The following is a 21,657-nucleotide window of genomic DNA, read 5'->3' as shown; positions in this document are numbered from 1 at the left end:
GGGCCCCACAACTTCCTGGGGGCGTCTTTATGTCTTGAGTGTTCAGCTCAGACCTTCTGAAGGGCGTGAAGTGACAGTGACAGCGAGTGTGTGGGGCAAAGCAGCCTGCATGCGGGGGAGTGTGGTGAGGTTCTAGGCTGTGGTGGAGGGGTGTGAGGGGATGTCTGTCGTGTGTGTGTGTGTGTGTGTGTGTGTGTGTGTGTGTGTGTGTGTGTGTGTGTGTGTGTGTGTAGGGGGTTGTGTATAGGGTGTCGGGTGGTGTTCTTGTGTGAATAGGGGCTTGAGGATATACCAGGTGTCTGTAAGGGGGTGGGAGATGTGTGTTAGCTTGTAACGGTGTGTATTGCTGTGTCTATGCGATGTAGGCGGTGTTGGGGTGTGTCATTGTGTAGCAGGGCATAGGCACCAACTTCCTCAGTTCTGGGGGGGGTGCACGACCCCCACTCCTCCCCAGGCCCCACCCCTACTCCACCCTTTCCCCCATGTCCCCACCCCTGCCCCACCTCTTCCCACCCTGCCCTGCCTCTTCCTGCCCCACTCCACCCCTCCCCCACAGCGCCTCCTGCACACGGCTGAACAGCTGATAGCGGCGGGCGGGAGGTGCTGTGGGGGAGGGAGAGGTGCTGATCCGTGGGGCTTTCAGTGGGTGCTGAGCAGCCCCAGAGCACCCACGGAGTCAGCGCCTGTACATGAGGGGGTGAGTCAGTGTCTGGGGATGTCGGTGCCTGTACATAAAAATAAATAAAATAAATAAAACATGGCGATATATCTATCTCATAGAACTGGAAGGGACCTGAAAGGTCATTGAGTCCAGCCCCCTGCCTTCACTAGCAGGACCAAGTACTGATTTTGCCCCACATCCCTAAGTGGCCCCTTCAAGGATTGAACTCACACTCCTGGGTTTAGCAGGCCCATGCTCAAACCACTGAGCTGTCCCTCCCGGTGTGTATCAGTGTATGGGTTCATGGGTAAGGCCTGTTGTGGTTATTTATTTGTATCACCGATAGCCCTTAGGAACCCCAGCCATGGCCCCCGACCCCCTGGTGCTAGGCGCTGTACAAATGCTGGACACACAGACAGCTCCTGGGGGCAGGGACTGACAGTCTAATGTGGGGACTGGAATCTCGCCCTTTTCTAATGGCCCCAAACCTGATTGTTCTCCCAACAGAAAAGTGCCGCAAACCCAGCTGGGCCTCAGCTCTGCGGTTCGAACCGGACAAGAAATATTATAGCAGGGAGGAGCCAGTGACCCTGAGCTGCCCTGAGGGGTTCGAACCCTCACAGCCCATTATCACGTGTACCAGACAGGGGAACCGGAGCGTCTGGAATCAGACTGCTGCCTGCCTGGGTTAGTGTGAGCCCCCCACATGGGTCACCGTGATCCCAGGGGCCTGGCCTGGTGCCAGATGCTCCGTGACCCTTCGATACTGTAGGGAGGAAGGAATTGCTGTCCCACATCAGAGCAGTGGACCAGCTCAGGCACTACGGGGATGTGCCATTGTCACGGTGTTATCCGGGGTTCTTTCCACCCAAAGCTCTTGGTAACTTTTACTCTGTGTGAGGAGGTGTCAGGAAATGAATCAGGGGAGACACGGCCGTCCGACCGATAGCTGGCTGGCACAAACAGGACAACACAAGAGTGCTTTCACTTACAGCTAAACTTTACTAGTCTCAAGCACTTACACACGTCCGCGACAAGATTAGTAAAACACCCCCAACCCTTGATAATTACCAAAGCTGAGAGTGGCTTTCGAGTGACACAGCGGCAGGCTTCCGGTGGCCAAATCTTCCGTCTATCGGTGGGGACCGCAAGATGTATCCAGAGGGAGAGTCCAAAAAGAGTCCAAAAGAGTCCGCAAACGAGTCCCACTATCTCAAGCTTTTTCCCCTTATTAATACACTAGTAATAGATTGACATGTCCCTTAAAGAAACCTTGTTAAGTAAGCAGTTTCAATGATCAAGCAAGAGGTTCCTTCTGATTATTGATTAACCAGGTGTGGGTTTTTCCAGAGTTTGGAGCCTTGAGACCCCAATAGACATTCCTGGGGCACATCCTGCTCTTTTAAAATGCATGTGTCAGCAACTTCAACACAATTCTTATCAGGAAGGACGCGGGGTCAAGCTGCCCTTTCCGAGGCACCCAAAAACCCCTCCCCTCCTGCCTTGGTCAAGCTGAGACTTGTTTTTAACAGTTTGCTTTTAACAATAAGCCATAGTGGTTTTGGGCACTTTACTGGTTTGCCAAAGTCTCCCCGTACAATGGAGTCCCCGGGCGATGCTCTGGAACTGCTCCCCACAAAGCCAGTCAGGACTTTGGGGAGCCTCCTCTCCCTCGGAGCAGACTGTCTTCAGGGCAAGAAGCTCACACGGCTTCACCTCCTGGGTCTGACCTAGGAGCATTCAGCATATGCCCCTCCGTGCGCTTCCCACAGCGAGTCCGCCCAGGCGGGGTCCTGGGGAAGCCAGAGGGTCCTGCACCCCCCACTTTGCAGTCAGACGTGACTCTCAGCCAGCCAGTAAAACAGAGGTTTAGTAGATGACAGGAACATGGTCTAAAACAGAGCCTGTAGGTACAGAGAACAGGACCCCTCAGCCAGGTCCATTCTGGGGCCCAGCGAGCCAGACAACCCCGTCTGCAATCACTGCGCGTCCTCAGCCAGCTCCAAACTGAAACCCCCTCCAGCCCCTCCTTTCTGGCCTTTGTCTCTTTCCCGGGCCAGGAGGTCACCTGATTTCTTTATTCTCCAACACCTTTAGCATCCCCTTGCAAGAGGGGAAGGGCCCCGGCCATTAGTTGCCAGGAGACAGAGTGTCGGCCATTTATGCACACTGGCCTTTATCCCACCACCTAGAGACTTAAGAAATGCATAGGGGAAACTGAGGCACCCACACAGTATTCAGAGGAAACATTAAGAACAGTCCCACTTCGTCACAGCTGTACAGGGCCCTAGGCAGATAGGCAGAGCTCGGGGGCAGGAGGAGCTGAGGCTCTGTTCTACTGAGACTCTGAGAGCCGCCCCCAGGAGTCGGAGCTGCAACCGCTGTCGCTTTGCCAGTCCCGCGGACACGATGGGGGTGGGGCCACATAATGTGCAACTTTTTAACGGTGAGGGTCATTCCCCAGGGGAACAGCTGCCCCAGGGACGGGGTGGGGTCTCTGACATATGGAGCGTTTACATCGAGGGTGGCTGCTGCCTTTCTAAAGATTCACTCTAATTCAACCACCAGTTACTGAGCACAACAGAGTCGCTGGCAGAAGGGGAGAAGATCCCCCTGCAGGGACCCCGGGGCGGGTCTCTGGCCTGGGCTAGGCAATAGGTCAGACTGGATGGTCAGAATGGGCCTTTCTGGCCTCAACACCTATGAATCTGTAACTACCTACAGAGAGACCCCTGCAGCCGCAGCCCAGACCAGCACTGACTTCTCTGTCATGGCCTCAGAGAAATGTGGGGCAGGAAGGGACCTCGACAGGCCGCCTAGTCCAGCCCCCTGCACTGAGGCAGGGCCAAGGAACCCTCGACCAGCCCTGACAGGTGTTTGTCCAACCTGGTCTTAAAAACCTCCAGTGACGGGGATCTCACAACCTCCCTGGGAGCCTGCTCCAGAGCTGAACTACCCTGAGAGTTAGAAAGTTTTTCCTGATAGCTAACGAAATCTTCCTTCCTGCCAATTACGTCCATCACTTCCTGTCCCACCTCCAGTGGCCATGGAGAACACTTGATCCCTGTCCTCTTTATAACAGTCTTTCGCATATCTGAAGACTGTTATCGGGTCCCCTCAGTCTCCTTTTCTCAAGCGTAGCCACGCCCAGTACTTTAACCCTCCTCACACGTCAGGTTTTCTAAACCTTTTATCGTTTTGTTGCTCCCCTCTGGACTCTCTCCAACTGGTGCACATCTTTCCTGAAAAGAAACTGCAAATTTTGCTACCTCACTGTTTACTCCTTTTTGCAGATCATTTATGAATATGTTGAATAGGACTGGGCCCAGTACAGACCCCTGGGGAACACCACTATTTACCTCTCTCCAGTCTGAAAACTGACCATTTATTCCTACTCTTTGTTTCCTGTCCTTTAACTGGACTGCCTGGCAATGCTTTCAGGATCATCTCACAATCTTTACTTTAATTTAATTTAATGACAAGATTTTCGTTATCTTAATCACTCTCCCTCTGTTAGGGGTTTTTAAGGCCCGGCTTGACAAAGCCCTGGCTGGGATGATTTAGTTGGGGATTGGTCCTGCTTTGAGCAGGGGGTGGGACTAGATACCTCCTGAGGTCCCTTCCAACCCTGATAGTCTATGGTTCTCTGTTTATACACAAACTCCCGGCCCCAAGGGCAGACGTTGGTAGCAGCACAGAACTCATCACATTCCACACTCAGGCTCTGGCTCTTCGGTGCTGAGCACCCCCTATATTTTTGCCGTGGGTGTTTGAGCCCTGGAGCACCCACAGAATCGGCGCCTACGGACACAGGGCACATTCTGCCACAAGCACGTTGTTGTCTCCTATGGAATTTGTGATCCACTCTAACCCCCAGGTCTGTTTTAGCAACACTGCCCCTAGCCAGTTATTCCCCAGTGTGTAGCTCTGCATTTGATTTTTCCTTCCCCTTTGAAATATTTTGCCTTGTCTTTACTGAATTTCATCTTGTTGGATTCAGAGCAGTTCTCCAATGTGTCAAGGTTGTTCTGAATTTTAACCCTGTCCTCCAAGTGCTTCCAATCCCCCCCAGCCTGGTGTCATTTACAAAGTTTATAAATGTACTTTCCACTCCATTATCCAAGTATCAGAGGGGTAGCCGTGTTAGTCTGAATCTGTAAAAAGCAACAGAGGGTCCTGTGGCACCTTTGAGACTAACAGAAGTATTGGGAGCATAAGCTTTCGTGGGTAAGAACCTCACTTCTTCAGATGCAATTATCCATTATCCAAGTCATTTATGAAAATATTGAGTAGTACCAGACCCAGGACTGACCCCTATGGGACCCCACCAGATACACCTTCCCAGTTTGACAGTGAACTATTCTCCCTCCAAGGAAGGAGACTCCACCACCTCCCTAGGTAACGCATTCCAGTGCTTCACCACCCTCCTAGTGAAATAGTGTTTCCTAATATCCAACCTGGACCTCCCCCACTGCAACTTGAGACCATTGCTCCTTGTTCTGTCATCTGCCACCACTGAGAACAGCCGAGCTCCATCCTCTTTGGAACCCCCCTTCAGGTAGTTGAAGGCTGCTATCAAATCCCCCCTCACTCTTCTCTTCTGGAGACTAAACAATCCCAGTTCCCTCAGCCTCTCCTCATAAGTCATGTGCTCCAGACCCCTAATCATTTTTGTTGCCCTCCGCTGGACTCTCTCCAATTTTTCCACATCCTTCTTGTAGTGTGGGGCCCAAAACTGGACACAGTATTCCAGATGAGGCCTCACCAATGTCAAATAGAGGTAGGGTTACCATTCGTCCGGATTTACCCGGACATGTCCTCCTTTTTGTGCTAAAAATAGCGTCCGGGGGGAATTTGTAAATCACTCACAATGTCCGGGATTTCCCCCCTCCCCCGGCAGAGCAGAGCGAGCGGCTGGGAGGGCTGCAGGAAAGTCCCGGGCTGGACTCCGGAGCAGCTGTAGAGGAGCCGGATCCGCCCTGCATTCTGAGCCGGCAGCTCTCCCCTGCAGCCCGGTCCAGCAGCACTGTGCAGGGCCAGGGACCGGGTTTTGTTGTGCTGGGGAGCGCAGCCACGTGTCCGGCTCGGCTCGCACAGAGCCCAACACCCTTTTTCTGAGCAGCAGGGTAAGGGGGGGCAGGAGAAGGGGCAGGGAGGTTCTGGAGGGGGCAGTCAAGAAACGGGGGGGGGGCTTTTTGGGGGGAGTGGAGAAAGTTTTGGGCAGTCAGGGTACAGGTAGGGGGTAGGGTCCTGGGGAGCAGTTGGGGGGGGTCTCAGGAGGGGGCAGTTAGGGGACAAGGAACAGGGAGTCTTAGGTAGGGGGTGGGGTTCTGGAGGGCAGTTAGGAGCAGGGGTCCCAGGAGGGGGCAGTCAGGGGACAAGGAGCGGGGGGGTGGGGGGCTGGGAGTTCTGGGGGGGCTGTCAGGGAGCAGGAGTGGGGAGAGGGATCGGAGCAGTCAGGGGACAGGGAGCAGAGGGGTTTAGATGGGTTGGGAGTTCTGGGGGGGGCTGTCAGGGGGTGGGGAGTGGTTGGATGGGGCGTGGGAGTCCCAGGGGTCTGTCTGGGGGTGTGGATAAGGGTTGGGGCAGTCAGGGGACAAGAGGCAGGGAGGCTTAGGTAGGGGGTGGAGTCCTGGGGGGCAGTTAGGGGCAGGGGTCCCAGGAGGGGGCAGTCAGGGGACAAGGAACGGGGGGAGGGTTGGGGGTTCTGAGGGGGGCGGGAAGTGGGAGGGGCAGGGGCGGGGCTAGGGCGGGACTCCTCCCGTCCTCTTTTTTGCTTGCTGAAATATGGTAACCCTAATAGAGGGGAATGATCATGTCCCTTGATCTGCTGGCAATGCCCCTACTTATACAGACCAAAATGCCGTTGGCCTTCTTGGCAACAAGGGCACACTGTCAGGTCATATCCAGCTGCTCATCCACTGTAACCCCTAGGTCCTTTTCTGCAGAACTGCTGCCTAGCCACTTGGTCCCTAGTCTGTAGCAGTGCATGGGATTCTTCCGTCCTAAATGCAGGACTCTGCACTTGTCCTTGTTGAACCTCATCAGGTTTCTTTTGGCCCAATCCTCTAATTTGTCTAGGTCCCTCTGTATCCGATCCCTACCCTGCAGCGTATCTACCACTCCTTCCAGTTTAGTGTCATCTGCAAACTTGCTGAGGGTGCAGTCCACGCCATCCTCCAGATCATGAATGAAGATATTGAACAAAACCAACCCCAGGACCGACCCTTGGGGCACTCCGCTTGATAACTCCTCTTTGAGTATGCGCTTTCAACCTGTTCTGCACCCACCATGTAATAATTTCGTGGAGATCACGTTTCCCTAGTTTGCATATGAGAATGGCAGGTGGGACTGTATCAAAGCCTTACTAAATCCAAGATCTATCAAGTGTACTGCTTCCCCCAGCTGTACTAGGAACAGAGCCTGAGATATGAGCCTTTGTATCAGAGGCCTGGTATGAGGCCTGAGCTAAAGTAGTGGCCAAGCTTTGCTGATATGAAGCAAAGTTAGCAAAAGTCAGGCTGTGAGCAAACGTCAGGCTCTGCCCCATTGCAAGTTCACAGAATCCGGCAAGAACAGGGCTGATGTAGCAGAAACGCACATTCCTAAAGAGTGCTAGACATAGAGCGCTCACGCCAACACGTTCCTGAAGAGTGGTACCAGAACATCCCAGTGTCCAGGATGGTACAAAAACATTCCCCAAAGAGAACAGGAACACACTGAAGATAAGGTCAGGATGACAGGGTGATGGATAGAGATGTTTTAATTGAACCAACATGTACAAGGAGCTGGGTGATAACTACCCACGTCAGGGAGCAGTAACTATGTCAGAGGGGTACTACGTAACTTGTTTGTATCTGGGTATGAAGACGTATCTCTGAGAGAGTGTCTTGGTCCAGCCAAGGGGGGAACAGAAAGTCCCACCATTCACTGAGCTGGTCCATTGTCACAGACATACATGTATTAAGTGTACCTGTAGAGTCCTCCAGGTGCTATTACCATGCTTTGTCCACAATAAACCTGACTGGGTGCCTTCGCCCCTTAACGGGTCTTGTGGTCATTGGGCGGTTCGCTTGAGGTCAGCTGTGCCAGCTGTTTTGCGCAGACCTGGGGCAGCACACAGAGAGAACACACACACAACCAAACACTTAACAACACCATCTGCTAGGCAGTAACCCTGTTAAAGAAGGAAATCAGGTTGGTTTGACATGATTTGTTCTTGACAAATCCATGCTGACTGTTCCTCACAACCCCATCATTCTCTAGGTGCTTTAATGGTTTAATAATTTGTTCCAGTGTCTTTCCGGGGACAAAGTCAGGCTGACCGGTCTATAATTCTCAGAATCCTCTTTGCTCCCCCTTTTAAAGACAGGCCCTGTCTGCCCTTCTCCAGAACTCTGGGACCTCGCCCGTCCTCCTGGAATTCTGTGAGATAATTGCTAACGGTTCTGAGACTGCTTCAGCCAGTTCCTTAGCTACCCCAGGGTGAATCGTGCTGAGGTCCCAGGGGCTGTTGCCAAGAAGAAGCCCCCCCTGCTCCCCCCACGGGTAGCTGCACTTGGCTGCTGGCTGAAGTGGTCCCTGTGTTTAGCTGGTGTAGAGCCTGGGATCCTTGGGGTGAAGCTCTACAGAATTACAGAGACCAGGTGGGTGAGGTCCTATATTTTATTGGGCCAATAAGAGGATTGCCTCACGCACCTCGTCTCTCTAATCTCCTGGGACCAACTCGGCTACAGCAACACTGCAAACAGAATGAGAGAAATATTAACTCCGTTATTTGTCTAACTCCCTTCCTTCCTCCCAACCCTCCGCCCCCGGCCCCCAGGGTGAGGTTAGATCAGGAGCTGGAGCCAGATTCAAAGTTAATGCGCGGCCAGGCCATGAAGTGTTCCCTCTGCCCAGCAGGGAAATTGTGTGTAAGGGCTGAAGACGACACAGTGGGAGCCTGCCAGCCTCCCCGCACACTGAGTTCCCCAGCCCAGCGCCCGGCGTTGAGTCCTGGGCTGGGTGGGTGATAAACGCACTAGTCATGATAATAACGGCCCATGGACGTGAAATCTGTCAGAGACCAGCCAGCCCAGCCCAGGGCCCTGGGAGGTGACAGCCGGCATCCTGTGGCGTGGCTCCCCAAGGTGCCCCGAGAGGCCCCTGTTCAAAGTGTGTCTCAGCCCCCTCACCCCCGTCTCACTCCTGTGTACAGAAAAGTGTAAAGCTCCAGACACCCGGGACGCCAGGGTCCGGTTCGCCCTCGAGCAGCAGTTTTACAGCGCAGGGGACTCGGTGACATGGAGCTGCCCTGCGGGGCACCGGCCCTCGCAGCCTGCGATCAGATGCACTAGACGGGGGAGCCAGAATGTCTGGAGTGGGACGGCCGCCTGCACTGGTGAGTGTGAGCCCCGGAGTCACCGCGATCACAGGGCTCCGGCGTCCCCCCCTCTAGCACCTCACAGCTCCCGAGTGACCGGCCTTCGCGCCCCCCCCCCCTGCCACTCTCCCGGCCCAGCCCCTGGCGTCCATGTTGGGGCATCTCAGCCTGTGTCCTAGTGAGGGGTGTCCCCTTGTCTCTGGCCCTGGCAGCCTGATACGAGCCTCCCACCGCCAACACCCCCTGCGGTGTGAACCCCGGGCCAGACCCAGCGAGGGGTGAGCGCAGGGGCCAGGGGAGTCAGTGGGGGAGGAGGGAGGCAGGGAGATCGGCCAGACCCAGCGAGGGTGAGTGCAGGGTGCGGGGGGGGGAGGGTGTCACTGGTGGAGGAGGGTGTAACGGTGCAGGGAGCGGGGCGGATTTGACCTGGGAATGTTGCAGGGGGGTTACATTGGGGATGGGAAGGAAGCTACCTGAGCTGTAACCTGAGCCAGGAAGGGGGTTGGGAGAGGTGACACCTTCTGCCCGGGAGACTGGACAAAGGAGAGGAGGAGCAGAGGGGGGGGGAGCTGCTGGAGGGATTTTAGTTTCAGTTTTGGGCTGGGTGGTGGAACGCAGGGAACCCCGAGGCTGGGGTCTAAGCTCCCTGCCCCCCAGAAGGACTTGACTGAGGGGTCCTGGTTGTACTTACAAGCCATTGGCCGCGGTTCCCCGTTCCCGGCCAATGGGAGCTGCTGGGGGCAGTGCCTGAAGCAAGAGCCACACACAGATGCCGGTGCCCCGCCTCCCCCAGGTTCCGGCCGCGCCCTGCCCCCAGTGCGCGCCAGGCCAGAGCCGCCCCCCGAGCCCCTCCTGCAGCCGAACCCCCTGCCACACCCTGTACCCCGACCCCCAACTCCCTGCCCTGAACCCCCTGCCACACCCTGCACCCCGACCCCCAACTTCCTGCCCTGAGCCCCCTGCCACACCCTGCACCCCGACCCCCAACTTCCTGCTCTGAGCCCCCTGCCACACCCTGCACCCCGACCCCCAACTCCCTGCCCTGAGCCCCCTGCCACACCCCGCACCCCTCCTGCACCCCAACCCACTGCCACACCCCGCACCCTTCCTGCACCCCGACCAACTGCCCTGAGCCCCCTGCCACACCCTGCACCCCGACCCCCAACTCCCTGCCCTGAGCCCCCTGCTGCACTCTGCACCCCGACCCCCTGCCCTGCAATATCCCTCCTGCACCCTGACCCCCTGCCCTACGTCCCCTGCCGCACCCCTCCTGCACCCCACACCCCCTGCCCTGAGCCCCCTGTCGCACTCCACACCACCTCCTGCACCCCATCCCCCTGTCATGAGCCCCCTGCCACACCCCTCCTGCACCCAATCCCCCTGCCCTGAGCCCCGCCGCACTCCTCACCCCCTCCTGCACCCCAACCCCGTCCTGAGCCCCCTGCCACACCCCTCCTGCACCCCAACCACTTGCCCTGAGCCCCCTGCCGGACCCCTCCTGTGCCCCTTGGGGGCAGGGAGGGGGCAGAGTTGGGGTGGGGACTTTGGGGAAGGAGTTGGAATGGGAGCAGGGAAGGGGTGTGAAGAGGCGGGGCAGGGGCGGTGCCTCATGGAAGGGGTGGAGAGGGGGCGGGGCTGAGGGCAGGGGGGAGGTGTCAGTGATGCGGCCCTCGGGCCAATGTACTAGTCCTCATGTGGCCTTCATGGTCATTTGAGTTTGAGACCCCTGGTCTAGAGGCTGTCTGCAGACTCAGGCAGACATCATCGCATCACTCATGCTCAGGGCACGTTTTCAAGTTCTTCTTTGCAACCCACAGGGCTAGAAGCAGTGTTTTTAATGAGCGTTGGGATTGTCGTCATCCCGTGACAGGGCCTTGGGCACACGCCTGAGGTGCCTGGGCCTTAAACCAGCCCTGCCCCAGGGCTTGTCTGGCCCCTCTGACAGGGAGCCACGCCCTGGGAGCCCAGCAGCACCCCCTGTTTTCAACAGCCCCTCAATCCACTGTGAGTGGCTCTAGGGTAATATTTAAAACCGGACCCTCCAGCAGGAGTGCTGGAACCACCCCCACTCTGCCCCTCCCCCCAAGACCCCACCCCCATTCGCTCACTGAGGTTCCCCTGCCCGGGTTGGGAGGGACTCGCCGGTGGAGCCACCAATGGGAGCCTGATGCAGGTAGGAGGCAGCCCCGGCTGAGGAGGGGCTGGCGCGGGTGCTGACTCAGCGCCTCCCTGCCGCTCCCACCCACAGTAACTGGACTTTGGGTGTCCGGTCAGTAGATATGACTTTCCGGTTGAAAACCAGGCCCTTGGCCACCCTAGTGGTCTCTGAAGTGAGTGGAGCTTGGCTTGTGGGTGGAGCTTAGAGAATTTTTCACTTGACCAGAGCTCAAAGAGCCGGGAAGCAGTTCCCAGCTGCAGTCCCAACCCTCGGAGCTGAACCAGTTTGATCCCTGGACGGAATCGCCTGTGTGCGGCCAGCCAGGGCCGGGCCCAGTGCCTGGGGTCAGTTGCACTAACAGGTCCCATGCAGCTCAGAGAGGAGTCACCGGGTCCCTAGCGGGACACCCGGGGCTTAGACCCGGAACCCCTCACTGTGCGGCTGGCGCCCCGAGGGATGTTACTGTCGTGTGGGCGTCAGGGGAGCCGTGTGGTTGCCATCCTCTGTGGCCTTCATGCCAGCACCCCCTCCCCTGCACTCTCAGACCTGGCCCAGCCAGGGCACGGTCAGGGCTGGCTGGAAGCCCAGGGCCTGCACCTAATTCACAGCAACTAGAGATGAAATAGAAATAAAATGCGTGAATTAAATGCGCCCTGATTATTAACAGAGAGGCACGGCCCAGGGAGACTCCAATGCTGGCACCTGTAGTCTCCATGGGCTGCGTCCCTGTCTTGCTGCAGCCTGCATGTCCCCTGGGACAGGGAGCTCCAGATCCCAGCTCACTCAAAGGGCTGTGTCCTGCTTGGCTGCCGAGCGATGGAGGTACCCACGGGAGCACGGGGGGTGTTTGCAAAGGGGGTGAGTTTGCCTGGAAGAAAAGGGTTGCTGGGTTTGGCCTCTCACCCCGCTGTGTGTGGGGAGCAGGGGCTGTTTGACTGGAAGCCTTTGCAGAGCTCTGTGCGTCCGGAAGGGGCAGGAAAGTAACCCTCATGCTGGTGCTTATTCTCTAGTGATCCCCCGGATCATCCCAGGGGCCCTGGAGGTTTCACCCACCACCATCAAACTGCACTGGACTTGTGAGCCTCCCGAATCCTGCCAGGGCAGCTGGAAGATACGGGCCCAATGCCGACTGGATGGACCCCGGTCGGGACCCTGCCGGCGACAAGGGCTCACCAGCGGGCAGCCGTTACAGGGACAGGACGGAACAGTAACGTGCAGCTCCCTGCACCCCTTCACCTCCTACAGAGTCACCATCTCTGGGGGCTACCCAGGGACCAGACCACCCAGCACTGTCCTTTATACCCAGCAGGTCAACACAAGTGAAGCAGGTAGGGGGGGGTGTCACCCCGTGGCTGTGAATCCTGGGCTCGGTGCTGAGCGTGGGGGCAGACGGGCCCTGTCGCTCTGCAACTCAACCCGCCTGTCCGAGCAAGTGACCAGGCTTAGCTGGTGATCGGGGCCCTGCCTGGGGGTGGAAGGGGGGGCTCAGGAGAAAGGGGTGTGGGGCTCCCCAGAGCAAACAGAGTCCCCCAACCCCATCTCCCTCCCCATCTCCCCAGACAGGCCTGTGGGGTGAGCCTGGAACCTGAGCCTCGGGGGTGGATCTCATGGGGAGTTTGGGGCACTGAAGGCCCAGGAGTGGGACGGTTGGGAGAGGACTCACCAGCTGTCCTAGCCCAGCTGGTCGGCTGCCCACCTTCCCAGCAATCCGTCCATCCAGTCCAGTCCCGGTACCAAGCCCCTCATGGTGGTGTCTGAGCCCCTCGTGCAGCCGGAGCAGGGACAGGAGCTCTGTGTCTCTGCTGCCGGGGGCTGCCGGGGAGGAGCTGTAGGACGCTGCCAGCTCCTCGTGCCCAGCCAGGCAGCACCGCCCAGGAGAGGTGGCAGGGCCTAGCCCTCGCCCTCCTGCTGCAGGGACCGCCCAGAGCGCTGACCCCTGTGCCGGGAGCCCCCTCCCAGTGCTCTGCACACGGGGACTCGTCCCCAGGCCCGGTCAGTGACCTGCGATTCCTTCGCTTTCAGCCCCAGACCTACCCGAGATCGAACCGCTGGATCCCAGCACCAAAACCCTCGGGTGGAAGCCGCTGTCGTCCTGCAAAGGGGCGATCGTCGGGTACCAGGTACCGGGGCAAGCGACTCGCTGGGCAGCCTCTGGAGGGCGTCTCAGCCCGGGGCACGGTCTGAGTGGGCAGGGCCAGTGAGAGAGGGAGGGAGCATCAGGGGGCATCGTCCAGGTGTCATTATCCATCTCTGCTGCCCCTCCCGGAGCGCCGAGCCCTGCCCCAGAGCGAGGGGCACCTCGCCCCCACTCTCCAGCTCCTCCCTGCCCCCCCCGAGCTTTCCCCCTTTATGGCCAGTTGGGAGATTAAAAATACCCAATCCCTCCTGTGTGCAGCATGGCATACATCTTGCTGCGTGCCCCTGTGCTGCGGGCTCTGACCCGGCTCCTGCCCGGCGCAGCAGGTGGCTCCTGTCACGGAGTGTGGGGGGACACAAGGCCCTGCACCCCCGGCTTCCTGCGATTCACCATGACTCTCAGCCAGCCAGTAAAGCAGAAGGTTTATTTAGACGACAGGAACACAGTCCAAGACAGGTCTTGCAGGCACAGACAACAGGATCCCCCCCAGTAAGGTCCATCTTGGGGTCCCAGGGCACCACAGCCCCCTTGGGAGGTCAGAGCCCCGTCTGCCTCCCAGCCATTCCACCAGCCAGCTCCTGCAACCCTCTCCCCAGCGTCTCCTCCCCCAGCCTTTGTTCAGTTTCCCGGGCAAAGGTGTCACCTGGCCTCTAACCCCTTCCTGGGTTCTCATGTTACATGCTCAGGTATTCTCCGTCGGTCAGTCTGCCATCCCCCAATGCAGACTATCCTAGCCACACTCCCCTCCCTTCCTTCCCAGCCAACACTCCCCACTCAGCATTCAAAGACCACATTAAGAACAGTCCCTGTTCGTCACATCTCCATGCCCCTGTGCTGCGGGCTCTGACCCCGTGTGACAGGTTGGGTCACAGAAACCCCTTTGGGAACTGCTGCCCGATGTGCCTAGATTACCTCTGAGCCTTGCCAGCTCGGGACTTCAGTCCCTTGCCTGGTTTGAGCCACACACGCTTGCTTGCTACAAAAACAGCCCCAGGTCTGAACCACGTCCCCCACAAGCTGCAGGCTTAACTGAAAACAGCTTAAGAAGTGTTCCTGTCTCCAGCACCCAGATGCCCAACTCCCAGTGGGGTCCAAACCCCAAATAAACCCGTTTTACCCTGTATAAAACACATACGGGTAAACTCATAAATTGTTCGCCCTCTAGAACACTGATAGAGAGATATGCACAGTTGTTTGCCCTCCCCCACCCCATATTAATACATACTCTGGGTTAATTGATAAGTAAAAAGTGATTTTATTAAATATAAAAAGTAGGATTTAAGTGGTTCCAAGTAATAACAGACAGAAAGAAACACAGAAGTCTAAGGCTAATACAATAAGAAAACTGAATACAGGTAAATCTCACCCTCAGAGATGTTCCAATAAGCTTCTATCACAGACTGGACGTCTTCCTAGTCTGGCCCAATCCTTTCACCTGGTACAGCCCTTGTTCCAGCTCAGGTGGTAGCTAGGGGATTTCTTATAACTGCAGCCCCCTTTGTTCTGTTCCACCCCCTTATATATCTTTTGCATAAGGTGGGAATCCTTTGTCCCACTCTGGGTTCCCATCCCCTCCTTCTCACTGGAAAAGCACCAGGTTAAAGATGGATTCCAGTTCAGGTGACATGATCACATGTCACTGCAAGACTTCATTACCCACTTGCCAACACATGCGTATACAGGAAGGCTTGCTAGTAAAACAGAGCCATCTACAGACAATTGTCCTGGTTGATGGGAGCCATCAAGATTCCAAACCACCATTAATGGCCCACACACTTTGCGTAAGTACAATAGGCCCTCAGAGTTATATTTCATATTTCTAGTTTCAGATACAACAGTGATACATTTATACAAATAGGATGACCACACTCAGTAGATTATAAGCTTTGTAATGATACCTTACAAGAGACCTTTTGCATGAAGCATATTCTAGTTACATTATATTCACACTCATTAGCATATTTTTATAAAATCATATAGACTGCACCGTCACACCCAGATCCTGCCTGGTGCAGCAATTGGCTCCGTGCCCCTGTGCTGCAGACTCCGACCCGGCTCCTGCCTGGTGCAGCATGCGGCTCCGTGCTCCTGGGCTCTGGGCTCTCACCTGTTACTCTTTGCTGCGATCCAGGGAGTTGTTTTTCACCTGTAATCCCTGTCTGGGTTAGGCCTCGGTCGCTGCCAAGGGGCCGTCTCTCCTAGGAGATCCTGGGGTAAATGGCTCGTAGCCCAGGGGCACTCGGGTGGGGTTCCCTGCCTGCCTCCCCGGGAGGCTGGTGGGGGCGAGGGAGCAGCAGCCTGCAGGTGACGCTCGGCTCTGGGTTTTCATCTCGGCTGACCAGCCGAGCTAGAACCCCTGGGGTAACAGCCGACGGCACTGGTAGGATGTTCTCTGGGATCCCCTCCCATCTCCGGTCCACAACAGTCCCGGCTCCTTTCTTCCCCTGGGCTGGGTACAGCCAGGGCCGGGCTGTGGGCGTTCGTTACGTGCCGCTGGCTGGCCGGGCGAGCTCGGGATCTGTGTCGGGCACTGTATTCTGAACGGAAAGACAAGCACCCATTCAGCAGCGCTCTGTTTGCACTCGGCCCCGTCAGCACCTGTGGGGCTGTGGTCGGCTCCTCGGGGGCTGGGCCTGGGGTGCTGGAGGGGCCGAGCTAAACACAGCGAAAACGATAACAGCCCCGAGCCAGAGCCGGTGCGGGAGGGTTCTGGGCCAGCGGCTCCTGGGTAACATTAACTCTGGTCCAGCCCAGCACCTCCCCAGGGACACTGACAAATGGGGGATCCTTGTGACGGGGAGTGGCCCTGGGCATTCACCCTACCTGAGCGGTGCCCGTCCTGCTGCCCAGATGGCCGTGCCGGCTGCCGCAGAGGAAGGAGAAACTCCCTGGTGCTGCTGGGCTGGGCAGCTCTGCGGTGCTGGGGGAGGAGGGGGGTGAAGTCCCTGCTGGCACAGGGGTGCTCAAACAATCCCCAGCAGCGTGGGGCTTGTGGCCTGTGTATCAGGCGGGGCTGGGGGTCAGAACCACTCCTCTCCAGAGCCGCGTTCCTTTCTCTAGCTGAACATCACAGCCAGGAGAGAGTACGACAGCGATTTCCTCGAGGTCGAGGAGCTGCGGGTGAATCAGTCGGTCACCAAGTACCTGCTGCAGCCCTGGAGACACGGGACCAACTACTCGGTGACAATCCAGGGCCTCACAGCTGCCGGCCTTGGGCAGGCGTCGCGCTGGGACTTTGAAACCAACATCTCTGGTAAGGGCCTCTGTGACGTTATTGACATGAACTGTGACCGTATAGATCACTGGTGCAACCAAGGTCATATAGTGGCACCGAATCTTGTACAAAGGAGGTCAAGTAAGGTGTCTATGAGGAGGTTATGATTTGCTGGTTATGATGATGCTGTCTGGATGCATGTATCATTTTGTATTTAAAGTTGTAAGTATTGGCTCTGTACTGTCTGTATTTCAAACTTGTGCTCTGCTTCTGGGTGACTGTAGCAAAAGCACCTAATTACCCCTGCCCAGCCAGCTCCAATCAATAGATCGGGGCTGGTGAGACAGACCTGATGCCTGGCCTGGGGCTTGGCTCCACTTGCGGGCCTGACAAGCCAGCAGTTACAAGGGCTGGAGCCAGGAGAAAAGCCCAGCCAGGGAAAGGTCAGTCTCTGAGCTGTGGGCTGATTGCTTGGAAAGAGGGAACTAACCCTGCCAGCCTGGTCTATAGCTCAACACTGGTGGGGGGAGAATCCTGTGTGTGTAAATAAAGCCACGGGTGCTGCATAGCTGGAAATCTCTCTGCACTTTACTGGGACAGCCAGCGGGCTCTGGAAGAGGGGCGGGGCAGAGAACCTGTCACAGTGACACCCCAGACAATTTGGCATCAGCACTGCTAGCCTGCTTGATGGCCCATTGGGGACCATTATCAGCTACACAACTGACCCATTGAGAGGAGGCAGATACGCCTTGTGACTCAGCAGGGCAGGGACAGGCCTATGGACAGAACTGTGAGGTTTTTCCAGGCCAGGTGCTGGGCAGCTTGTCTTTGGAACAGAGGAAGCACAAGCCACATGGCAAAAGGACTAGAAAAGGCAGCTGTATCTCCTTCATCTTGTCTTCACTCCTGCTTCTTACTTCTGGAGTGTCTTAGGGAATTGCTTGGGTGACTTCCGGTTAGCCAGTGGGGTGAGACCGAAGTCCTCACTGGCTGGTTTGGTGCTTTAGAGGTGGAAAACCACCAGCCTGGGCCTGTGACTATCCTGCTCTGAGCGGTTTGTCCTGAATTGATCCTCTCAGTTGTGTCCCACCAGAGGCAGCATCGTTACAACCTCCCTGCTCCAGGATGAGTCTGAGGGGGCCAAGGACCAGGGCACAGACCAAAAGCCACTCCCAGATCTCTCTGGCCTGGCTCCCGGCCCCTCTCCTTTCCCCCGGTGCTGTGTCCCAGGAGAGCACAGGCCCAGCGCGCCCAGCTGAGCCGGGTGCGGCGTGGCGCTCACCTCCATGCTGTGCACTCCCTTCACCCCAGGGCAGGCACAGCACGGCAGGAGCAGGGGGGTTTATGCCCAGACTGCCTGGCAGCGCGTCTCCAGCACCACTCTCTTGGCAGCACCCCCAAAAGGGGCCGGTACAGACAGGGCAGTTCTGTGCCTCTGGCTGTCAGAGGGGCCCTTCCTGTCTCCCAGACAGCGTGCGATGCTGCCCGCTGACGCTTTGCCCTTTGGTTAATCCCTGCAGAGCCGGCCATCCCCGCCAACATCACCGCCCTGAGCGTCTACAGCATCTCCCTGTCGAGCGGGACGGCTCTGCTCCCCCTGCAGCCCTTCTCTGAGCTCCATGGACCCATCAGGTACGTGCAGCTCAGCAGGGACTATTGCTGCTACCCGCAGGAAAACACCCCCTGGAATCAGCCATAGGCCTCAGCCGCGCACAGCACGACACCATGCCCGGGGGTGTGCTTAGCTCACCTCGCCCCGGCCTGGGCGCCAGCCCCCCTGGCTGCGGTCACGTGGCTGAAAGGTGTCAGGAGGTGCTGCCGGTCATTATTAGTATGTGAGTATCGTATAGCGCCCAAAGGGGTGCGAGGCACTTCCCAGAGGGAACGGGACGCCCGGGCCCCTTCCCCATGGAGCTTTCACCGAAACCTCTGAGCAGCCCCGGCGGGTGGGGTGACTAGCAGTAGGGGGATGGGCTGGGGAAGGTTTGTTCTCCACAGCTTTGTCCAGTCTGGTGATAAACACCCAGCGATGGGCTCCCCCATTCCCGGAGGGTTCCCCAGCCTGGCCCAGCCTGTGGCAGGAATTTTCCCTGACAGTCACCCTGCGTTTCCCCCATCACTCCTCAGCCCCCATCCGGCTAACCCCTCTCCTGCCCCATTCAGTTCCCCCATCACCCCTCAGCCCCTATCCGGCTAACCCCTCCCCTGTCCCGTTCAGTTCCCCTGTCATCCCTCAGCCCCCATCCAGCTAACCTCTCCCCTGCCCCATTCAGTTCCCCGATCACCCCTCAGCCCCCATCCGGCTAACCCCTCCCCTGCCCCGTTCAATTCCCCTGTTCCCCCTCAGCCCCCATCCGGCTAACCCCTCCCCTGCCCCGTTCAGTTCCCCTGTTCCCCCTCGGCCCCCATCCGGCTAACCCCTCCCCTGCCCCGTTCAGTTCCCTCGGCCCCCGTCTGGCTAACCCCTCCTCTGTCCCGTTCAGTTCCCCTGTTCCCCGTCAGCCCCCGTCTGGTTAACCCCTTGTCACGGAGTTCCCGGGCGATGCTCTGGAACTGCTCCCCACAAAGCCAGTCAGGACTTTGGGGAGCCTCCTCTCCCTCGGAGCAGACTGTCTTCAGGGCAAGAAGCTCACATGGCTTCACCTCCTGGGTCTCTCCTGGGAGCATTCAGCATATGCCCCTCCGTGCGCTTCCCACAGTGAGTCTGCCCAGGCAGGGTCCTGGGGAAGCCAGAAGACCTGCACGCACCCCACTTCCCAGTCAGACGTGACTCTCAGCCAGCCAGTAACACAGAGGACAGGAATGGTCTAAAACATTATTAGATGACAGGAACATGGTCTAAAACAGAGCTTGTAGGTACAGCGGCGAACGGGACCCCTCGGCCGGGTCCATTATGGGGTTCAGAGAGCCAGACAACCCAGTCTGCCCTCACTCCTCGTCCCCAGCCAGCTCCAAACTGAAACCCCCTCCAGCCCCTCCTCCTCTGGGCTTTGTCTCTTTCCCTGGCCAGGAGGTCACCTGATCTCTTTGTTCACCTTTAGCCATTTCCTTGCAGGGGGGGAAGGGGCCCTGGCCATTTGTTGCCTGGGAGACAGAGTGTCAGTGATTTATGCGCACTGGCCTTTCCCCACCACCTAGAGACTTAAGAAATGCATAGGGGAAACTGAGGCACCCACACAGTATTCAGAGGAAACATTAAGAACAGTCCCACTTCGTCACACCCCTCCCCTGCCCCGTTCAGTTCCCCATCACCCCCCCGTCTGGCTAACTCCTCCCTTGCAGGGAGTATCAGATCATTGTATCTATGCTGCAGAACGGCAGCGAAGCGGACGCCTGCCGCTCACCGGGTCTGCAGCCGTTCAACTCCAGCCTGGAGCACGACGTGTACCTGGCTGCCGTGGTCCCCGCGCACAACCTCACAGGCCCGACTGACTTTGTGCTGGGCGACGGGACCCGTCACGACGGGTACTACAATGCTCCCCTCCGCCCCCACAGGAACTACACGGCCTTCGTCCGCGTCGTCAGCCGCTGGAACCAGGTAGCTCTCCATTCCCCTGGCACGCTGACCGCTCCCCTGGGCTTCGGCTCCTCCCAGGCCAGGAGTGGCTTCGCTCAGGGCTGCCCATACTGCAGCGGGCAGGCTGGCAGGTGGCAGCCGAGGCTGGGGTATCAGAGACGGGGAGGACCTGGCTGCCCACCCCATGCCCGTCTCCAAGCAGTGCGGCGGGATGGCCCCTGTGGGTGGGATACTGCTCCCGCCCCTTCGCACTGTGGAGGCTGAGAACGGCCTGTTGGGCCACATCTAGTCCATGCTTCGCCCACCCCCCATGCTCCACTGGTTCGTTTTGTTAGGATTTGTCCAGCCCAAAGCTAACTCCTGAGATGGGGCTTCCAACACTTGCCCTTGGGAGCCCATCCACAGGCCGAGACAGTGCGGGGAGTGTGTCTAATGGTTAGAGCAAGAGCCTGGCAGCCAGGACTCCTGGGTTCTATTTCAGGCCATGCTGATGGTTTGCTGTGTGTCCTGGGCAAAGCTGAAGTAATAGAATTTATTCTCTCTAATTTGAGCTAAGCTTTAGGATTTTAGGGCACCAATCCCCGTAATATCCAGGTGCAAAGTCACTGAGCCCGGCTCTGCCTCGGTTTCCCCATCCATAAAGTCAGGACAATATCTTATAGGGAGATGATTAAGGTGGTCAATTAATCGCAGTTAACTCACGTGATTAACTCAAAAAATTAATCACGATTAATCGCAGTTTTAATCGCACTGTTAAACAATAGAATACTAATTGAAAGTTATTAAATAGTTTTGGATGTTTTTCTACATTTTCAAATATATTGATTTCAATTACAACACAGAATACAAAGTGTACAGTTCTCACTTTATATTATGATTTTTTATTAGAAATATTTGCACTGTAAAAATGATAAACAAAAGAAATAGTATTTTTCAGTTCACCTCATACAAGTACTGTAGTGCAATCTCTTTATCATGAAAGTTAAACTTACGCATTTTTTAAATTTTAATGGAGATATCCCATCTCCTAGAGCTGGAAGGGACCTTGAAAGGTCATTGAGTCCAGCCCCCTGCCTTCACTAGCAGGACCAAGTACTGATTTTGCCCCAGATCCCTAAGTGGCCCCCTCAAGGATTGAACTCACAACCCTGGGTTTAGCAGGCCAATGCTCAAACCACTGAGCTATCCCTCCCCGCAATGTAGCACTATGTACAAAAAAAACCTGCACTCAAAAACAAAATAATGTAAAACTCTAGAGTCTATAAGTCCACTCAGTCCTACTTCTTGTTCAGCCAGTCGCTCAGACAAACAAGTTTGTTTACATTTACGGGAAATAATGCTGCCTGCTTCTGATTTACAATATCACCTGAAAGTGAGAACAGGCGTTCGCATGGCACTTCTGTAGCCGGCATTGCAAGATATTTACGTGCCAGATATGCTAAACATTTGGATGCCCTGCATGCTTCGGCCACCATTCCAGAGGACTTGCTTCCCTGCTGATGATGCTCGTTTAAAAAAAAAATGCGTTCACTAAATTTGTGACTGAACTCCTTGCGGGAGAATTGTATGTCTCCGGCTCTTTTACCCGCATTCTGCCATCTATTT

At 56.8% G+C, this 21,657-nt stretch overlaps 1 protein-coding gene across 3 annotated transcripts in view; it reads left to right on the top strand.

Annotated features, from left to right (window-relative positions):
• Window positions 1-21,657, top strand: part of LOC101946009 (receptor-type tyrosine-protein phosphatase kappa-like) — a 134,553-nt gene that overhangs the window by 66,258 nt on the left and 46,638 nt on the right. For all 3 annotated transcript variants that reach the window (XM_065598601.1, XM_065598600.1, XM_065598602.1), the window contains 6 exons: window positions 8,862-9,044; window positions 12,195-12,512; window positions 13,207-13,304; window positions 16,382-16,574; window positions 18,056-18,167; window positions 19,818-20,073. In XM_065598601.1, the coding sequence (XP_065454673.1) occupies window positions 8,862-9,044; window positions 12,195-12,512; window positions 13,207-13,304; window positions 16,382-16,574; window positions 18,056-18,167; window positions 19,818-20,073 (1,160 nt within the window). The remainder of the gene's footprint in view (window positions 1-8,861; window positions 9,045-12,194; window positions 12,513-13,206; window positions 13,305-16,381; window positions 16,575-18,055; window positions 18,168-19,817; window positions 20,074-21,657) is intronic.

Source organism: Chrysemys picta, chromosome 6 (genome assembly GCF_011386835.1).
Source record: "Chrysemys picta bellii isolate R12L10 chromosome 6, ASM1138683v2, whole genome shotgun sequence".
NCBI classification, from domain to species: Eukaryota; Metazoa; Chordata; order Testudines; family Emydidae; genus Chrysemys; species Chrysemys picta.
The sequence above is the reverse complement of the archived record's forward strand: the minus strand, read 5'-3'. Positions and strand labels throughout refer to the sequence as shown.